The sequence below is a fragment of the Oncorhynchus mykiss genome, chromosome 29, assembly GCF_057628025.1.
Source record: "Oncorhynchus mykiss isolate SJ-2025 chromosome 29, ASM5762802v1, whole genome shotgun sequence".
Taxonomy (NCBI): domain Eukaryota; kingdom Metazoa; phylum Chordata; class Actinopteri; order Salmoniformes; family Salmonidae; genus Oncorhynchus; species Oncorhynchus mykiss.
In genome coordinates this window covers 38,588,636-38,605,399 of record NC_143050.1, presented here as the reverse complement: position 1 = coordinate 38,605,399, position 16,764 = coordinate 38,588,636, and the positions used below count along the sequence as shown (strand labels likewise).

The 16,764-nt window shown below is 46.4% G+C and overlaps 1 protein-coding gene across 1 annotated transcript in view; it reads right to left on the bottom strand.

The window, feature by feature from the left end:
* Positions 1-3,420, bottom strand: part of aif1l (allograft inflammatory factor 1 like) — a 45,860-nt gene extending 42,440 nt beyond the window's left edge. Inside the window, exons 1-2 of the mRNA XM_036967797.2 lie at positions 3,193-3,420; positions 2,893-2,954 (exon numbers count right to left, since the gene is read on the bottom strand). Coding sequence (XP_036823692.1) covers positions 2,893-2,954; positions 3,193-3,217 — 87 coding nt within the window. The 5' untranslated portion in view covers positions 3,218-3,420. The remainder of the gene's footprint in view (positions 1-2,892; positions 2,955-3,192) is intronic.
* Between the last annotated feature and the right edge of the window lie 13,344 nt (positions 3,421-16,764).

Here is a 16,764-nt window from a genome sequence, read left to right as displayed (position 1 = left end):
TACATTTTCACAAAGACTGCTGCCTCAGATTGTATGATGGCAATTTGCATATACTCCAGAATGTTATGAAGAGTGATCAGATGAATTGCAATTAATTGCAAAGTCCCTCTTTGCCATGCAAATGAACTGAATCCCCCCCGAAACATTTACACTGCATTTCAGCCCTGCCACAAAAGGACCAGCTGACATCATGTCAGTGATTCTCTCGTTAACACAGGTGTGAGTGTTGACGAGGACAAGGCTAGAGACCACTCTGTCATGCTGATTGAGTTCAAATAACAGGCTGGAAGCTTTAAAAGGAGGGTGGTGCTTGGAATCATTGTTCTTCCTCGGTCATCCATGGTTACCTGCAAGGAATCAAGTGCCGTCATCATTGCTTTGCACAAAAAGGGCTTCACAGGCAAGGATATTGCTGCCAGTAAGATTGCACCTAAATCAACCATTTATCGGATCATCAAGAACTTCAAGGAGAGCGGTTCAATGCAAGCGCCAGGACTGTCTCCTAAAGTTGATTCAGCTGCGGGATCGGGGCACCACCAGTACAGAGCTTGCTCAGGAATGGCAGCAGGCAGGTGAGAGTGCATCTGCACGCAGTGAGGCAAAGACTTTTGGAGGATGGCCTGGTGTCAAGAAGGGCAGCAAAGAAGCAACTTCTCTCCAGGAAAAACATCAGGGACAGACTGATATTCTGCAAAAGGTACAGGGATTGGACTGCTGAGGACTGGGGTAAAGTCATTTTCTCTGATGAATCCCCTTTCCGGTTGTTTGGTGCATCCGGAAAAAAAGCTTGTCCGGAGAAGACAAGGTGAGCGCTACCATCAGTCCTGTGTCATGCCAACAGTAGAGCATCCTGAGACCATTCATGTGTGGGGTTGCTTCTCAGCCAAGGGAGTGGGCTCACTCACAATTTTGCCTAAGAACACAGCCATGAATAAAGAATGGTACCAACACATCCTCCGAGAGCAACTGCTCCCAACCATCCAGGAACAGTTTGGTGACGAACAATGTCTTTTCCAGCATGATGGAGCACCTTGCATTAAGGCAATAGTGATAACTAAGTGGCTCAGGGAATAAAACATTGATATTTTGGGTCCATGGCCAGGAAACTCCCCAGACCTTAATCCCATTGAGAACTTGTGGTCAATCCTCAAGAGGCGGGTGGACAAACAAAAACCCACTAATTCTGACAAACTCCAAGCATTGATTATGCAAGAAAGGGTGGCCATCAGTCTGGATGTGGCCCAGAAGTTAATTGACAGCATGCCAGGACGGATTGCAGGGGTCTTGAAAAAGAAGGGTCAACATTGCAAATATTGACTTTTTGTATCAACTTCATGCAATTGTCAATAAAAGCCTTTGACACTTATGATATAATGTAATTATACTTCAGTATTCCATAGTAAAATCTGACAAAAATATCTAAAGACACTGAAGCAGCAAACTTTGTGGAAATTAATATTTGTGTCATTCTCAACTTTTGCCCACAACTATACAGTGGTCGAATACCTGCCCACTGAGACTCACCGAAAATTAAGAAAATCCTTGACTATGTACAGACTTAGTGAGAATAGCCTTGCTATTGAAAGAGGTTGCCATAGGCAGACATGGCTCTCAAGAGAAGACAGTATATGTGTCCACTGTCCACAAAATGAGGTGGAAACTGAACTACACTTCCTAACCTGCAAAATGTATGACCACATTAGAGACATATTTCCCACTGATCACACAGACCCACAAAGAATTTGAAAACAAATACAACATTAATGGTAAGCATTTCACTGTAATGTCTACACCTATTGTATTCGGCACATGTGACAAATTCGATTTGATAAACTTCTATATCTGTAAGGCGAAATACCACAATGTACAATCACAGCAACATGATTTGTGTGCCATTTCTATGAGAAAAGGGCAAACAGTTGAGCACAAACATTGTAAATACCACCATCTGTTTATCTTCTCCCACTATCTTCATGCTACAACTATTTTCACATTGCTAAAACACTTTACATAGCTGACAATATAACACTTTAAATGTCTATATTTTTAAAACCTTTGAGTGCAGTGTTTACTGTTAATTTTTAATAAAAAAAAAATGGATGTAGTTAAATTATTTTTTGCTCACTTATGTTTGTTTAGGTCTTATGCCAAGGCAATCTAAAAATATGTTTCCCATGCCAATAAAGGGCCTTTTGAATTGAAATAATTTAGAGAGAGAGAGAGGGAGAGAGAAGCTACTCAAATGCTGTGGGCCCGTTCCAGCCCTCTTCCGGACAGTCGCCCCCGACACAAAGGGCGCATTCAACCCGCTGCCCAAACACACATTTCCCATCTAAACGCAGGGGGATAACCGCCCGGCTCCAGCAGTCAAGGGAGAGGGGCCACACAGCATCTGTCCTTTTTCTGATTTTAGTCTTTAAATCAGGTTGGGGAATATGGAATTGGATAAATTGTAGGAAATATTTAGGGCGAGATTAGACTGGTCTAGCGCGAGCAAAAACATTAAAACCAGGAGTGCGAGGGACATTCACAGACTGACCCCCAGAAGACGTAGCTGTGACGGCTATGCCATGCAACAAGTGGCTGTCGCTCTCACGACACAGGGAAGACCGCCGGCAAGATAACGGGTCACCGGGTCAATAACAATGAAATGAATCATTTATGACATATTTTATCACATGCAAATGTGAGTACAGGCAGATAACGCATATAGCAATAATGCCCTTTACGTTATTAGCAAACGTAACGGGCTGAAACCTGATTAGCTATGAGCTAGCTAAATCAAAGTAGGTTCAAGGCCAAGTGGTATTATTCTGTCGAAAATAAATAGTTAATACCTTCATTGACAAAATAAAACGCAAATATCGACATTAGATACATCACCAGATTTACCTTGTTTATTTCCTCGCATCTCTCCCTTTGTTGAGCTTTGAGTAATCCAAAGGCTTTCCCTCCTGCAAGAAAATAGATCGGACGTTAGCTCGCTACAGTAGTCTAATTTCATCCAGTTAGCTAGCTGGTCTACTATCTAGCTAGCCCTTGCATGCTCCATTGCGGAGAGCGGCGAGCGTTCCATTCCAACAGGCAATACAGAACTAGCTGACAATAGATTGCAAACGCTAGCTAGCCCTTTTAGCTTGATAGATAATCCCCCCCAAAATATCCCACTCGGATAACGTTATTTGCAATTACCTTGAAATTTCTGATTCACAGGCATTGTGGAGTGAGTTTGATATAGTGAGATGGGGAAGGAGAAATCAGCGGACAGCAGCTCGCTGGTCTTCTTCCCTTCGCGGGGTATTGCCCTGTGTGGTATGGCTGTGGCGCGCTGCGGTGACAGTGGCTCCGTTTTTATAGTTCAGTGAGTGGGTCAGTCAATTCACAGCAAGTGATGCTCTCTGGCTCGCCAGAAATAAAAGTGATTCTTGGTTACCCTCGTGTGGTAAATTAAAGAACTGCAAGTTTTTTATTTATTTTTATTTTACCTTTATTTAACCAGGCAAGTCAGTTAAGAACAAATTCTTATTTTCAATGACGGCCTGGGAACAGTGGGTTAACTGCCTGTTCAGGGGCAGAACGACAGATTTGTACCTTGTCAGCTCGGGGTCTAAGACCTATTTGTGAGATTTGAAGCAACATTTTCACAAACCAATTATACTGATCAGAATTAAAGTCCATACGCCCCAAGTACAAAAAAATGCTTTTCATTGTCTTTATTTGACTGCATACATTTACATGTGTGCTTTTATTCAGTTTATCTATGGCTTTGGCCATAGAGGCTAAGGCTGATCCAATTTTTCCAATAGTTTGTGAACACTGCAGCAGCATCATCATGTCAAATCAAAGTTGATTGGTTGTGTACAAAGATTTGCAGATGTTATTGCAAGTGCAGCGAAATGCAATTTTTTTAAATGAAGAAATATCCGAATGAGCAATGTCAGAGACCAAAATATATATACATATACATGTAATGTATATATATATATATATATATATATATATATATATATATATATATATATATATATATATACATATAATAGTGTGTATAGACAGTATGGAGTGTATGAATAGAAAAGGTGTACAGCTGTAGTTATATAGGATGAGCCATGACTAGAATACATATAAAGTGGGTAAAACAGTATGTAAACATTATTAAAGTGACCAGTGTTCAATGATACTATGTACATAGGGCAGCTGTCTCTAAGGTGCAGGGTAGAGTACTGGGTGGTAGACGGCTAGAACAGTGACTAAGGTTAAGGGCAGGGTCCTGGGCAAAGGCAGGCTAGTGATGACTGTTCAACAGTTTGATGGACTGGAGATAGAAGCTGTTTCTCAGTCTCTCAGTCCAAGCTTTGATACACCTGTACTGTTTCCGTCTTCTAGATGGTAACGGGGAGAAATTGCCTAAATCATACTGCACTCACAATATATTTTTCGATGTCTTCTGGCCAGAGAACTGCAAGAAAAGCGATAGAGGGATTATTATTATATAACAATAACTTTATTGGCACTGTAGTTACATCATTTGAGCACAATCTTTACTTAATTTTACCATAACTAAAAAGTTAAAAACCAAGCCCCCCTCTTCGTCCACCGTAAACAGAACCCCCCCGATGCCCCACACAGCAGCATAGCTCTGGGGTCTGTACAACCTGCCCCTGCTGTCATGTACTGTCATGTTGTCTTGTCTCTGTCCTTTCCCTTCACCCTGTCTCCCTCTGCTGGTCGTGTTAGGTTACCTTTTCTCCCCCGCTTTCCCCCAGCTGTCCCTTGTCTCCTCTAACTACCCATTCACCCCGTTCCCCACCTGTTCCCTTTTTCCCTCTGATTAGGTCCCTATATCTCTCTCTGTTTCTGCTCCTGTCCTTGTCGGATTCTTGTTTGTTTGTGTCATTCATGCCTGAACCAGACTGTCGTCATGTTTGCTGTAACCTTGTCCTGTCCTGTCGGAATCTGCCGGTCCATCTGAGCCTACCTATGTTTGGTAATTAAAGAAGCTCTGTTTAAGTTGATTCGCTTTTGGGTCCTCATTCACGCACCGTAACAGAAGAATCCGACCAAGAATGGACCCAGCGACTTCGGATCCTCTCCACTCAGCCGTCGAGATCCAGGGAGCGATGCTAGGCAGACACAAGCAGGAATTGTCTGCTGCTCGACATGCCGTTGAGACCCTGGCCACCCAAGTCTCCAACCTCACAGAACAGGTTCACCATCTCCGCCTCGATCCACCGGCCACTTCCAGGGCTTTCGAATCTCCGGAGCCCAGAATCAATAACCCGCCGTGTTACTCTGGGGAGCCCACTGAATGCCGCTCGTTCCTCACCCAGTGTGATATTATGTTTTCTCTCCAGCCCAACACTTACTCCAGGAGCACTGCTCGTGTCGCCTACGTCATATCTCTCCTTATTGGACGGGCTCGTGAGTGGGGCACGGCAATCTGGGAGGCAAGGGCTGAGTGTACTAACCAGTATCAAGACTTTAAGGAGGAGATGATACGGGTTTTTGATCGATCTGTTTTTGGGGAGGAGGCTTCCAGGGCCCTGTCTTCCCTATGTCAAGGCAATCGATCCATAACAGACTACTCTATTGAGTTTCGCACTCTTGCTGTCTCCAGTGGCTGGAACGAGCCGGCCTTGCTCGCTCGTCTTCTGGAGGGTTTCCGCGCAGAGGTAAAGGATGAGATTCTCTCCCGGGAGGTTCCTTCCAGCGTGGATTCCTTGATTGAACTCGCTATTCGCATTGAGCGACGGGTTGATCTTCGTCACCGAGCTCGTGGAAAGGAGCTCGCGCTCTCCGTCGCCTCCCTCTCCGCATCACTACCATCTTCCTCTGCCGGCTCGGGTGCTGAGTCCATGCAGCTGGGAGGTATCCGCATCTCGACTGAGGAGAGGGAACGGAGAATCACCAACCGCCTCTGTCTCTATTGCGGTTCCGCTGGTCATTTTGTCACTTCATGTCCAGTAAAAGGCCAGAGCTCGTCAGTAAGCGGAGGGCTACTGGTGAGCGCTACTACTCCTGTCTCTCCTTCAAGATCCTGCACTACCTTGTCGGTCCATCTACGCTGGACCGGTTCGTCAGCTTCCTGCAGTGCCTTAATAGACTCTGGGGCGGAGGGCTGTTTTATGGACGAGACCTGGGCTCGGGAACATGACATTCCTCTCAGACAGAAAGGAGCCCACGGCCTTGTTCGCCCTGGATGGTAGTCCTCTCCCCAGGATTCAGCGTGAGACGCTACCTTTAACCCTCACTGTTTCTGGTAATCATAGTGAAACCATTTCTTTTTTAATTTTTCGTTCACCTTTTACACCTGTTGTTTTGGGCCATCCCTGGCTAGTTTGTCATAATCCTTCCATTAATTGGTCTAGTAATTCTATCCTCTCCTGGAACGTCTCTTGTCATGTGAAATGTTTAATGTCTGCTATCCCTCCTGTTTCCTCTGTCTCTTCTTCACAGGAGGAGCCTGGTGATTTGACAGGGGTGCCGGAGGAATATCACGATCTGCGCACGGTGTTCAGTCGGTCCAGGGCCACCTCTCTTCCTCCACACCGGTCGTATGATTGTAGTATTGATCTCCTTCCGGGAACCACCCCCCCCCGGGGTAGACTATACTCTCTGTCGGCTCCCGAACGTAAGGCTCTCGAAGATTATTTGTCTGTAGCTCTTGACGCCGGTACCATAGTCCCCTCCTCCTCTCCCGCCGGAGCGGGGTTTTTTTTTGTCAAGAAGAAGGACGGGTCTCTGCGCCCCTGCATAGATTATCGAGGGCTGAATGACATAACAGTGAAGAATCGTTATCCGCTTCCTCTTATGTCTTCAGCCTTCGAGATCCTGCAGGGAGCCAGGTTTTTCACTAAGTTGGACCTTCGTAACGCTTACCATCTCGTGCGCATCAGGGAGGGGGACGAGTGGAAGACGGCGTTTAACACTCCGTTAGGGCACTTTGAATACCGGGTTCTTCCTTTCGGCCTCGCTAACGCTCCAGCTGTCTTTCAGGCATTAGTCAATGATGTCCTGAGAGACATGCTGAACATCTTTGTTTTCGTTTACCTTGACGATATCCTGATTTTTTTCACCGTCACTCCAGATTCATGTTCAGCACGTTCGACGTGTCCTCCAGCGCCTTTTAGAGAATTGTCTTTTTGTGAAGGCTGAGAAGTGCACTTTTCATGCCTCCTCCGTCACATTTCTCGGTTCTGTTATTTCCGCTGAAGGCATTAAGATGGATCCCGCTAAGGTCCAAGCTGTCATTGATTGGCCCGTCCCTAAGTCACGCGTCGAGCTGCAGCGCTTTCTCGGCTTCGCGAACTTCTATCGTCGTTTCATCCGTAATTTCGGTCAGGTGGCAGCTCCTCTCACAGCCCTTACTTCTGTCAAGACGTGCTTTAAGTGGTCCGTTTCCGCCCAGGGAGCTTTTGATCTCCTCAAGAATCGTTTTACATCCGCTCCTATCCTTGTTACACCTGACGTCTCTAGACAGTTCGTTGTCGAGGTTGACGCGTCAGAGGTGGGAGTGGGAGCCATCCTTTCTCAGCGCTCCCTCTCTGACGACAAGGTCCACCCATGCGCGTATTTTTCTCATCGCCTGTCGCCGTCGGAACGTAACTATGATGTGGGTAACCGCGAACTGCTCGCCATCCGGTTAGCCCTAGGCGAATGGCGACAGTGGTTGGAGGGGGCGACCGTTCCTTTTGTCGTTTGGACTGACCATAGGAACCTTGAGTACATCCGTTCTGCCAAACGACTTAATGCGCGTCAGGCGCGTTGGGCGCTGTTTTTCGCTCGTTTCGAGTTCGTGATTTCTTATCGTCCGGGCTCTAAGAACACCAAGCCTGATGCTTTGTCTCGTCTCTTCAGTTCTTCAGTAGCCTCCACTGACCCCGAGGGGATTCTCCCTGAGGGGCGTGTTGTCGGGTTGACTGTCTGGGGAATTGAGAGGCAGGTAAAGCAAGCACTCACTCAAACTCCGTCGCCGCGCGCTTGTCCTAGGAACCTTCTGAGGAATCTATCTATCTTCTGAGGAGCCTACCTATGTTTGGTAATTAAAGAAGCTCTGTTTAAGTTGATTCGCTTTTGGGTCCTCATTCACGCACCGTAACACCTGCATCTGATGCTTTCTCGTTTTCCACACTGCCATTTTTGTCTGCCTCAAAAAGTAGTTAGCAGTTCCTATGCCTGTCTGCTACAGTGAACCTAGGCCCTCCAACATATAGGTCTAGTGTCAGCCCCAAACCTAGCTGGTACATCACCATTCCAGGACAGAAAACAGCCCTGCCAGCCTAGAACAAAGGAAAAACAAATGCTTCACTGTCTCCTCCCCACAAAAAGGATACCACCTCCCTACCGATGACATGTGTGACATGTGTCTGTTCGTAGAGACAGCCCCATGAAAGAGAGAGAGATGATGGTTTACATGGTTTACAGTGGACTGAACAGTTAAAAAGGAGAATTACAAGAATTATAAACAGGTCTTACCAAGTCTCTCTCTATCTCTCTGAGTTTGGATGTGGTGAGGTTGATAAGTAAAAGTTATCAGGCAGGTCAGTCTTTCATCCCTATGGCTGTGGCCAAAGATATGCTCTTCGTTGCTCTCATCTGGACAGTAAGGAACACGGTCACTTAAATACACCTGTGTCTAGACACAAGTCTCAATGGGAAGGATCCTGAGTCCAATGTCTTTCTTTGCCATGGTTCTAGCTTGGTATGTCTAGGTGAGCTGAAGTGAAAATGGGGAATGCAGGTTGGGCCATGTCAGAGGTCAAAATGGGGGCCAGAGGCTGCATTTGAAACCATTTCAAATAAATCTTTATTCATTGATTGTTGAAGAATATAACATAAATGCGTCATTTGCTTAGGTTTGGCTTCATTCCATCTCGCTCACAACCCTTCAGGCATCTTACTTAACTCTTACATAAACAAACCTGATTCTCAAACAAGAATAAAGTGTGGTGTCTGGCACTGCCAGGCTACCTAGGGGCTAAGTGGGGATGTAGCCTTATATCATTCACAAACAGCAGGTTGACACATCACTCTGTGTAGACATGTAGACACATTCTTCATATAACTTGTGTACACAAAACATCATGATTGATGATGTATCAATTTATAAACCTATGCAGTTATATAGGCTTACCAATTGTTTCATAAGCCCTAGAATGACAATAAAACAATTTGAACCAGTGAGTTATAACAGTTCTTTCATGTTTCAGAAATATAGACCACATCTGTAACTTATAAAAATTTTAAAACTCCCCCAAACACTCCTTAGAAAAATGCCTCTCTAGCTACCCATCTGGTTTTCAAAACACTTAACATTCCCTTATCTAAAGGACATGCCTTGAAGATGTTCCTGGTTGGGCCATCAGATCGTTAGACACACCTGGCAAATGGCTACCCTCAGGCAGTGACTGACAGACGACTTAAATTTGTGGTTGGTCTGAGCAGGAACTGTCACAATCCAGTCAGAGGGTTAACATGATGTCACACCCTGATGTGTTTGACCATGTCTTGTGCTTGTCTCCACCCCCCACCAGGTGTCTTCCATCTGTTCCCATTATCCGCTGTGTACTTATACCGGTGGTTTCTGTTTGTAAGTTGCCAGACAAGTTGTCTTGTCTCGTCAAATCTGCAGGCGTGTTTTTCCATACTCCTGGTTTTCTAGTCTTCCCGGTTCCGTCCTTTTCTGGCTGCCCTGATCCCGTTTGCCATACCATTCTGCCTGCCCTGACCTCGAGCCCACCTGCCGTCCTGTACCCATCTGACTGACCTGGTTCACGAACTTCTGCCTGTCCTCGACCTGCCTCTTGCCTGCCCCTTCCCTTGTCTATTAATAAATATCAGAGACTTGAACCATCTGCCCCCTGTGTCTGCATTTGGGTCTCGTCCTGTGATGTTATAGTACATACTGACAATGACTGACCCAGCAGATTCGGACCAGCGCCGCAAAATTGTGTCCCTGCATGGAGCCACCATTGGAAGACATGAGGATCTACTTCAGAACCTTATGGAAGGACTCTACACTTTGGCGGAACGACATGACCAGGGTCTCAAAGCATTACTGGAGCAATTCTGTGGACTATCTATCAGGTAGCATGCCACAACGGAGACATCCTGGGCGCTGAGTAATCCCCCTACCAGTGGTGATTTTGTCCAGCCTATCCCGGGAACCCCACTTACCTCTTCCGGAGCGCTATGCTGGGAATCCTGGAACCTGCCGGACGTTTCTTTCCTAGTGCTCCCTCATCTTTGAGCTGCAGCCCTCTTTGTTTCCTTCGGATCATTCCAAGATAGCCTATCTCATAACGCTGATGTCTGGAAGAACACTCACTATGGCGGTTTGAGAGCAACAATCCGCCATATGCCTTCATCTGGAGGATTTTGTGGCGGAGGTGAGGAAGGTGTTCGATTCTCCGGTGTCCGGGAGAGAGGCGTCCCGAAAGCTACTTCTACTATGTCAACACTCCCGTAGTGTGGCAGACTATGCGGTAGACTTTATCACGTGTGCCCCGAGAGTGCCTGGAACCTGGAGTCCCTGTTCGACACCTTCCTTCATGGATTACCAGAGGAGATTAAAGACAAGCTCGCAGCTCAGGAGTTACCCTTGGACCTTGACTCCCTCATAGCCTTAACCCTAAGGACCTATGGTGTCATGCCCTGATCCTCCAGGTGTCGCCCATCTTCCTCATTATCCCCTGTGTATTTATACCTGTGTTCACTGTTTGTCTGCTGCCAGTTCGTTTTGTTCCTCAAACCTACCAGCGTTTTTCCCCTTGCTCCTGCCTTGTCTATTTTCCTGTTTTCTTGTTTTCCCGGTTTAGTCCTTTCTGCCTACCCTGAGCCTGCTTGCTGTCCTGTTCCTTTGCACTCTACTCTGGATTACTGACCTCTGCCTGCCCTGACTCTGAACCTGCCTGTCGTCTGGTACCTTTGCCTCACTACTCTGGATAAACTGACCTCCGCCTGACCTGACCCTTAGCCTACCTGCAGTCCTGTACCTTTTCCTGCAAGTGTTCGAATTAATACACTTTGGTTACTTTCACATTGTCTGCACCTGGGTCTTCAAATCAAATCAAATTTTATTTGTCACATACACATGGTTAGCAGATGTTAATGCGAGTGTAGCGAAATGCTTGTGCATTTCTTACCTTCAAACATGGTAGATGGGCACCTACGGGAACGCAGGAGGGAGAGGTCTGTTCTAGGCCACACTTGCTCGTCCACGGCTGCTTTCTCGCCTCCGAAGAATCATGGAAGTCCCCGACGCCTGCATTCCCGAGAGGATCCGAAGTCACCTGTGCCCCCTCGGGAATAATCAGGGATGGGCGACTTTTTTACTCCAGAGCCTATGCAACTGGGAAGGGCTAGATTGTCGCCTAATGAACGATTACGCAGGCTGAGCTCTAACAGGTGCTACACGGCATTACATATCCACCTGTCCAGTAAAAGACCAGGCTCATCAGTAGGTACGAGTATGCTGGTGGGCCATACTGGGAGTCTTCTAACTCCTATTACTCGTACCCCTTTCCATGTCATCCTGCTGTGGGGTGATCCTCTTTTTTTTATTTTTCCGCGCTGCATTTTCCCTGTTTTTTGCCCAAGTGGGAGGCAACTGTCCCGCCTATCTGTAAGAAGTTTAAGCATTGTTTCACCACAGCCCCCATCCTCATCCATCCGGACCCGTCCCGTCAGTTCGTGGTGGAGGTTGCACCCCTGCGATTTCACTTCTCATCTCCTGAATTCCGCCGAGAGGAACTATAACGTTGGTAAACGGAATCTTCTTGCGGTCAAGATGGCACTGGAGGAGTGGAGGCACTGGTTTGAAGGGGCAGAACACCCATTCTTAGTTTGGACTGACCATAAGAATCTTCAATATCTCCCCACTGCCAAATGCCTCAAATCTATACAGGTTTGTTGAGCTCTGTTAATTCACTCGGTTTAACTTTACCATCACCTACCGCCCTGGGTCCAAGAATATTAAGCTAGACGCTCTCTCTCGCCTGTATAGTTGGCCTCTGGGTCTGATGTGGCTACAACATCAGACCCAGAGACCATCCTCCCTACCTCCTGTCTCGCTGCTACACTTGTCTGGAGAATCAAGAGCCTGGTCTGCAAGGCACAGTGTTCCCAGCCAGACCCCGGGGGGGGGGGGGGTAGAACTAACCGGATGTTCGTCCCTGATTCGGCGCACTCCCCAGTTCTAAGCTTACCTGTTATCCCGGCTCCCGCCGGACCCTGGCTTTCATCTGACAATGTTTTTGGTGGCCCACTATGGTTTCTGACACCTCAACATTCGTCACCACCTGCACTATGTGCGCTCAGAACAAGACTCAGAGGCAAGCTCCAGCTGGCCTCCTTTAATTTCTCTGGGATATGTGGGATGCTAGCGTCCCACCCACCTCGCCAACAGCCAGTGAAATTGCAGGGCGCCAAATTCAAAACAACAGAAATCCCATAATTAAAATTCCTCAAACATACAAGTATTATACACTACATATTTTTTACCCCCTTTCTCATGGTATCCAATTGTTAGTAGTACTATCTTGTCTCATCGCTACAACTCCCATATGGGCTCGGGAGAGACGAAGGTCGAGAGTCATGCATCCTCTGATACACAACCCAACCAACCCGCACTGCTTCTTAACACAGCGTGCATCCAATCCGGAAGCCAGCCGCACCAATGTGTCGGAGGAAACACCGTGCACCTGGCGACCTTGGTTAGCACGCACTGTGCCCGGCCCGCCACAGGAGTCGCTGGTGTGCGATGAGACAAGGATATCCCTACCGGCCAAACCCTCCCTAACCCAGACGACGCTACGCCAATTGTGCGTCGCCCCACAGACCAGGGGGCTTATGCACCATTTTAAAGAAACTTCTTGTAAATCCAGCCACAGTGTCTGATTTCAAATAGGCTTTATGGAAAAAGCACACCAAACAATTATGTTAGGTCAGAAACTAGTCACAGAAAACCATACAGCCATTTTCCAGCCAAGGAGAGGGCTCACAAAAATCGGAAATAGCGATTAAATGAATCACTAACCTTTGATGATCTTCATCAGATGGCACTCACAGAACTTCATGTTACACAATAAACGTCTGTTTCGTTCGATAAAGTTAATCTTTATGTCCAAAAACCTAATTTGAAATTGGTGTGTTATGTTCAAAAATGCATTGTCTCAAACAAACATCCGGTGAAAGTGCAGAGCCACATCAAATTACAGAAATACTCATAATAAACATTGATAAAAGATACAAGTGTTATGCATGGAATTATAGAAAAACTTCTCTTTAATGCAACCTCTGTGTCAGATTTCAAAAAGGCTTTACGGCGAAGATTATGTTAGGTCAGCACCTAGTCACAGAAAAACATACAGCCATTTTCCAAAGAAGGAGAGGTGTCAGAAATAGCGTTATAAATATTCACTTACCTTTGATGATCTTGACCGGAATGCACTTCCAGGGATCCCAGTTCCACAATAAATGTTTGTTTTGTTCGATAAAGTCCATCATTTATGTCCAAATACCTCCTTTTTGTTTGCGCGTTTAGCCTAGTGATCCAAATGCTCAATGCGCGATCACTTAGTTCCGACGAAAAGTTTAAAAAGTTATATTACAGTTCGTAGAAACATGTCAAACGATGTATAGAATCAATCTTTAGGATGTTTTTATCATAAATCTTCAATAATGTTTCAACTGGACAGTGCAATATGACCCCATAGACACTGTATATTTGATAGGCAAAGACTTGAAAACCTACAAACCTCAGATCTCCCACTTCCTGGTTGGATTTTTTCTCAGGTTTTTGCCTGCCATATGAGTTCTGTTATACTCACAGACATCATTCAAACAGTTTTAGAAACTTCAGATTGGTTTCTATTCAAATCTACTAATTGTATGCATATTCTAGCTTTTGGGCCTGAGTAGCAGGCAGTTTACTCTGGGCACCTTATTATCCAAGCTACTCAATATTGCCCTCCACTCCCAAAGAAGTTAACCACTCCCTGTGCCTCATAGCCTTTGGTCCCATATATCCCTGGACTTTGTCACTGCTCTCCCTCCGTCTGATTGCAACAACACCATCCTTACAGTGGTGGATAGGTTTTCTGAAGCCACCCATTTCAATCCCCCCCTAAGTTACCTTCAGCCAAGGGGTTGCTCCAGCTCATGGTGCAGCACCACTTCCGAATCCATGGACTTCCAGTTGACATGGTCTCTGTTTGTGGACCACAGTCCTTGTCCCAATTCTGGAAGGCGTTCTGCACCCTCATTGGGTCGTTGGCCAGCCTGTCCTCCGGGTTTAAGCCTCAGTCCAACGGCCAGTTGGAGCGTGCCAATCAGGACCTAGAGACGACTCTTCGGTGCCTCATCTCGGCCAATCCCACCACCTGGAGCCAGCAACTCGTGTGGGTGGAGTACGCCCGGGAACACCCTTCCCTGCTTGGCCACTGGGCTCTCTTCTTTTGAGTGTTCCCTAGGTTACCAGCCTCCACTCTTCCCAGAGCAAAAGGAAGATGTCAACATACCCTCAGCCCAGATGTTCGTCCGTCGCTGTCGGCGTACCTGGAAGAGAGCCCGGTCCCCTCTTTTTAAGACCAGCTCCAGGTATTGGCGACAGGTGGACCGCCACCAGACGCCGGCTCCCCGCTATCTTCTCGGGCAGAGGGTATGGCTCTCAACTCCGGATCTGCCCTTCAGGGTGGAATCCCGTAAACTTTCCCCCTGCTTTATCGGCCCCTTTCCCATCTCTAAAATCCTTAGACCCACTTATGTTCGTCTTCTGTTGCCCTGCACCCTCCGTATACAATCCACTTTTCATGTGTCTAAGATTAAACCTTTGTCTCACAGCCCTTTGTCTCCTGTTTCCAGGCCCACCCTCCCTCCCCGTCTCATTGATGGCCACCCGGCATACACGGCGAGACGCCTCCTGAGGATTCAACCTCGTGGTAGGGGTGTCCAGTTACTGGTTGAGAGGGTTAGGAGCATCCTGGAGCCGGTCCTCATCACTGACTTTCACAGCAGGCATCCCGGTCAACCAAGTATGTGCCCAGGTAGGCCGCCAGGTGGGGGTGGGTACTGTCACACGCTGAACTGTTTCACCTGTCTTGTGCTTGTCTTCCCCCCCCCCACCAGGTGGCTCCCATTTGTTCCCATTATCCCCTGTGTATTTATACCGGTGGTTTCTGTTTGTCTGTTGCCAGTTCGTCTCGTCAAGCTTACCAGCGTGTTTTTCTAGTCCCTGTTTTCTAGTTCTCACGGTTCCAACTTTTCTGGCTGCCCTGATCCTGAGCCCGCCTGCCCCTTGTATTTTATTAAATGTCAGAGACTCGAACCATCTGCCTCCTGTGTCTGCATTTGGGTCTCGTCCTGTGTCATTATACATTAAGAATGTATGGGTTTAAGATCATGCTGAGCTTTCTGCAGTACAGCTAAATGAAGTAGTGTGGAGGTCCCAGCATAATGTACAGTACCAGTCAAAAGTTTGGACACATCTACTCATTCAAGGGTTTTTCTTTATTTTTACTATTTTCTACATTGTAGAATAATAGTGAAGACATCAAAACTATGAAATAACACATATGGAATCACGTAGTAATCAAAATATATATTATATTTAAGATTCTTCAAATAGCCACCATTTTCCTTGATGACAGCTTTGCACACTCTTGGCATTCTCTCAACCAGCTTAATGAGATGGTCAACTGGAAGGCATTTCAATTAACAGGTGTGCCTTGTTAAAAGTTCATTTGTGGAATTTCTTTCCTTCTTAATGCGTTTGAGCCAATCAGTTGTGCTTGTTACAAGGAAGAGAGCCCTATTTGGTAAAAGACCAAGTCCATAGTATGGCAAGAACAGCTCAAATAAGCAAAGAGAAATGAGAGCATCATTACTTTAAGACATGAAGGTCAGTCAATCCAGAAAATATCAAGAACTTTTAACGTTTCTTCAAGTGCAGTCGCAAACAACATCAAGCGCTATGATGAAACTGGCTCTCATGAGGACATCCACAGGAAAGGAGACCCAGAGTTACCTCTGCCGCAGAGGATAAGTTCATTAGTTACCAGCATCAAATTGCATCCCAAATAAATGCTTCAAAGAGTTCAAGTAACAGACACATCTCAACATCAACTGTTCAGAGGAGACTGTGTGAATCAGGCCTTCATGGTCAAATTGGTGCAAAGACACCACTACTAAAGGACAACAAGGAGAGACTTGCTTGTGCTAAGAAACACGAGCAATGGACATTAGACCGGTGGAAAGTCCAAATGTGATATTTCTGGTTGTAACCGCCGTGTCTTTGTGAGACGCAGATTAGGTGAATGGATGATCTCCACATTTGTGGTTCCAACCATTAAGCATGGAGGAGGAGGTGTGATGGTGTGGGGGTGCTTTTCTGGTGACACTGTTTGTGATTTATTTAGAATTCAAGGCACACTTAACTAGCATGGCTACCACAGCATTATGCTGCGATACGCTTGTACGTTTGTTTTTCAGCAGGAGAATGACCCAACACACCTCCAGGCTGTGTAAGGTCTATTTGACCAAGGAGAGTGATGGAGTGCTGCATCAGATGACCTGACCTCAACCCAATTGAGATGGTTTGGGATGAGTTGGACCGCAGAGTGAAGGAAAAGCAGCCAACAGGTGCTCAGCATATGTGGGAACTCCTTCAAGACTGTTGGAAAAGCATTCTAGGTGAAGCTGGTTGAGAGAATGCCAAGATTGTGCAAAGCCATCAAGGCAAAGGGTGGCTACTTTGAATAATCTAAA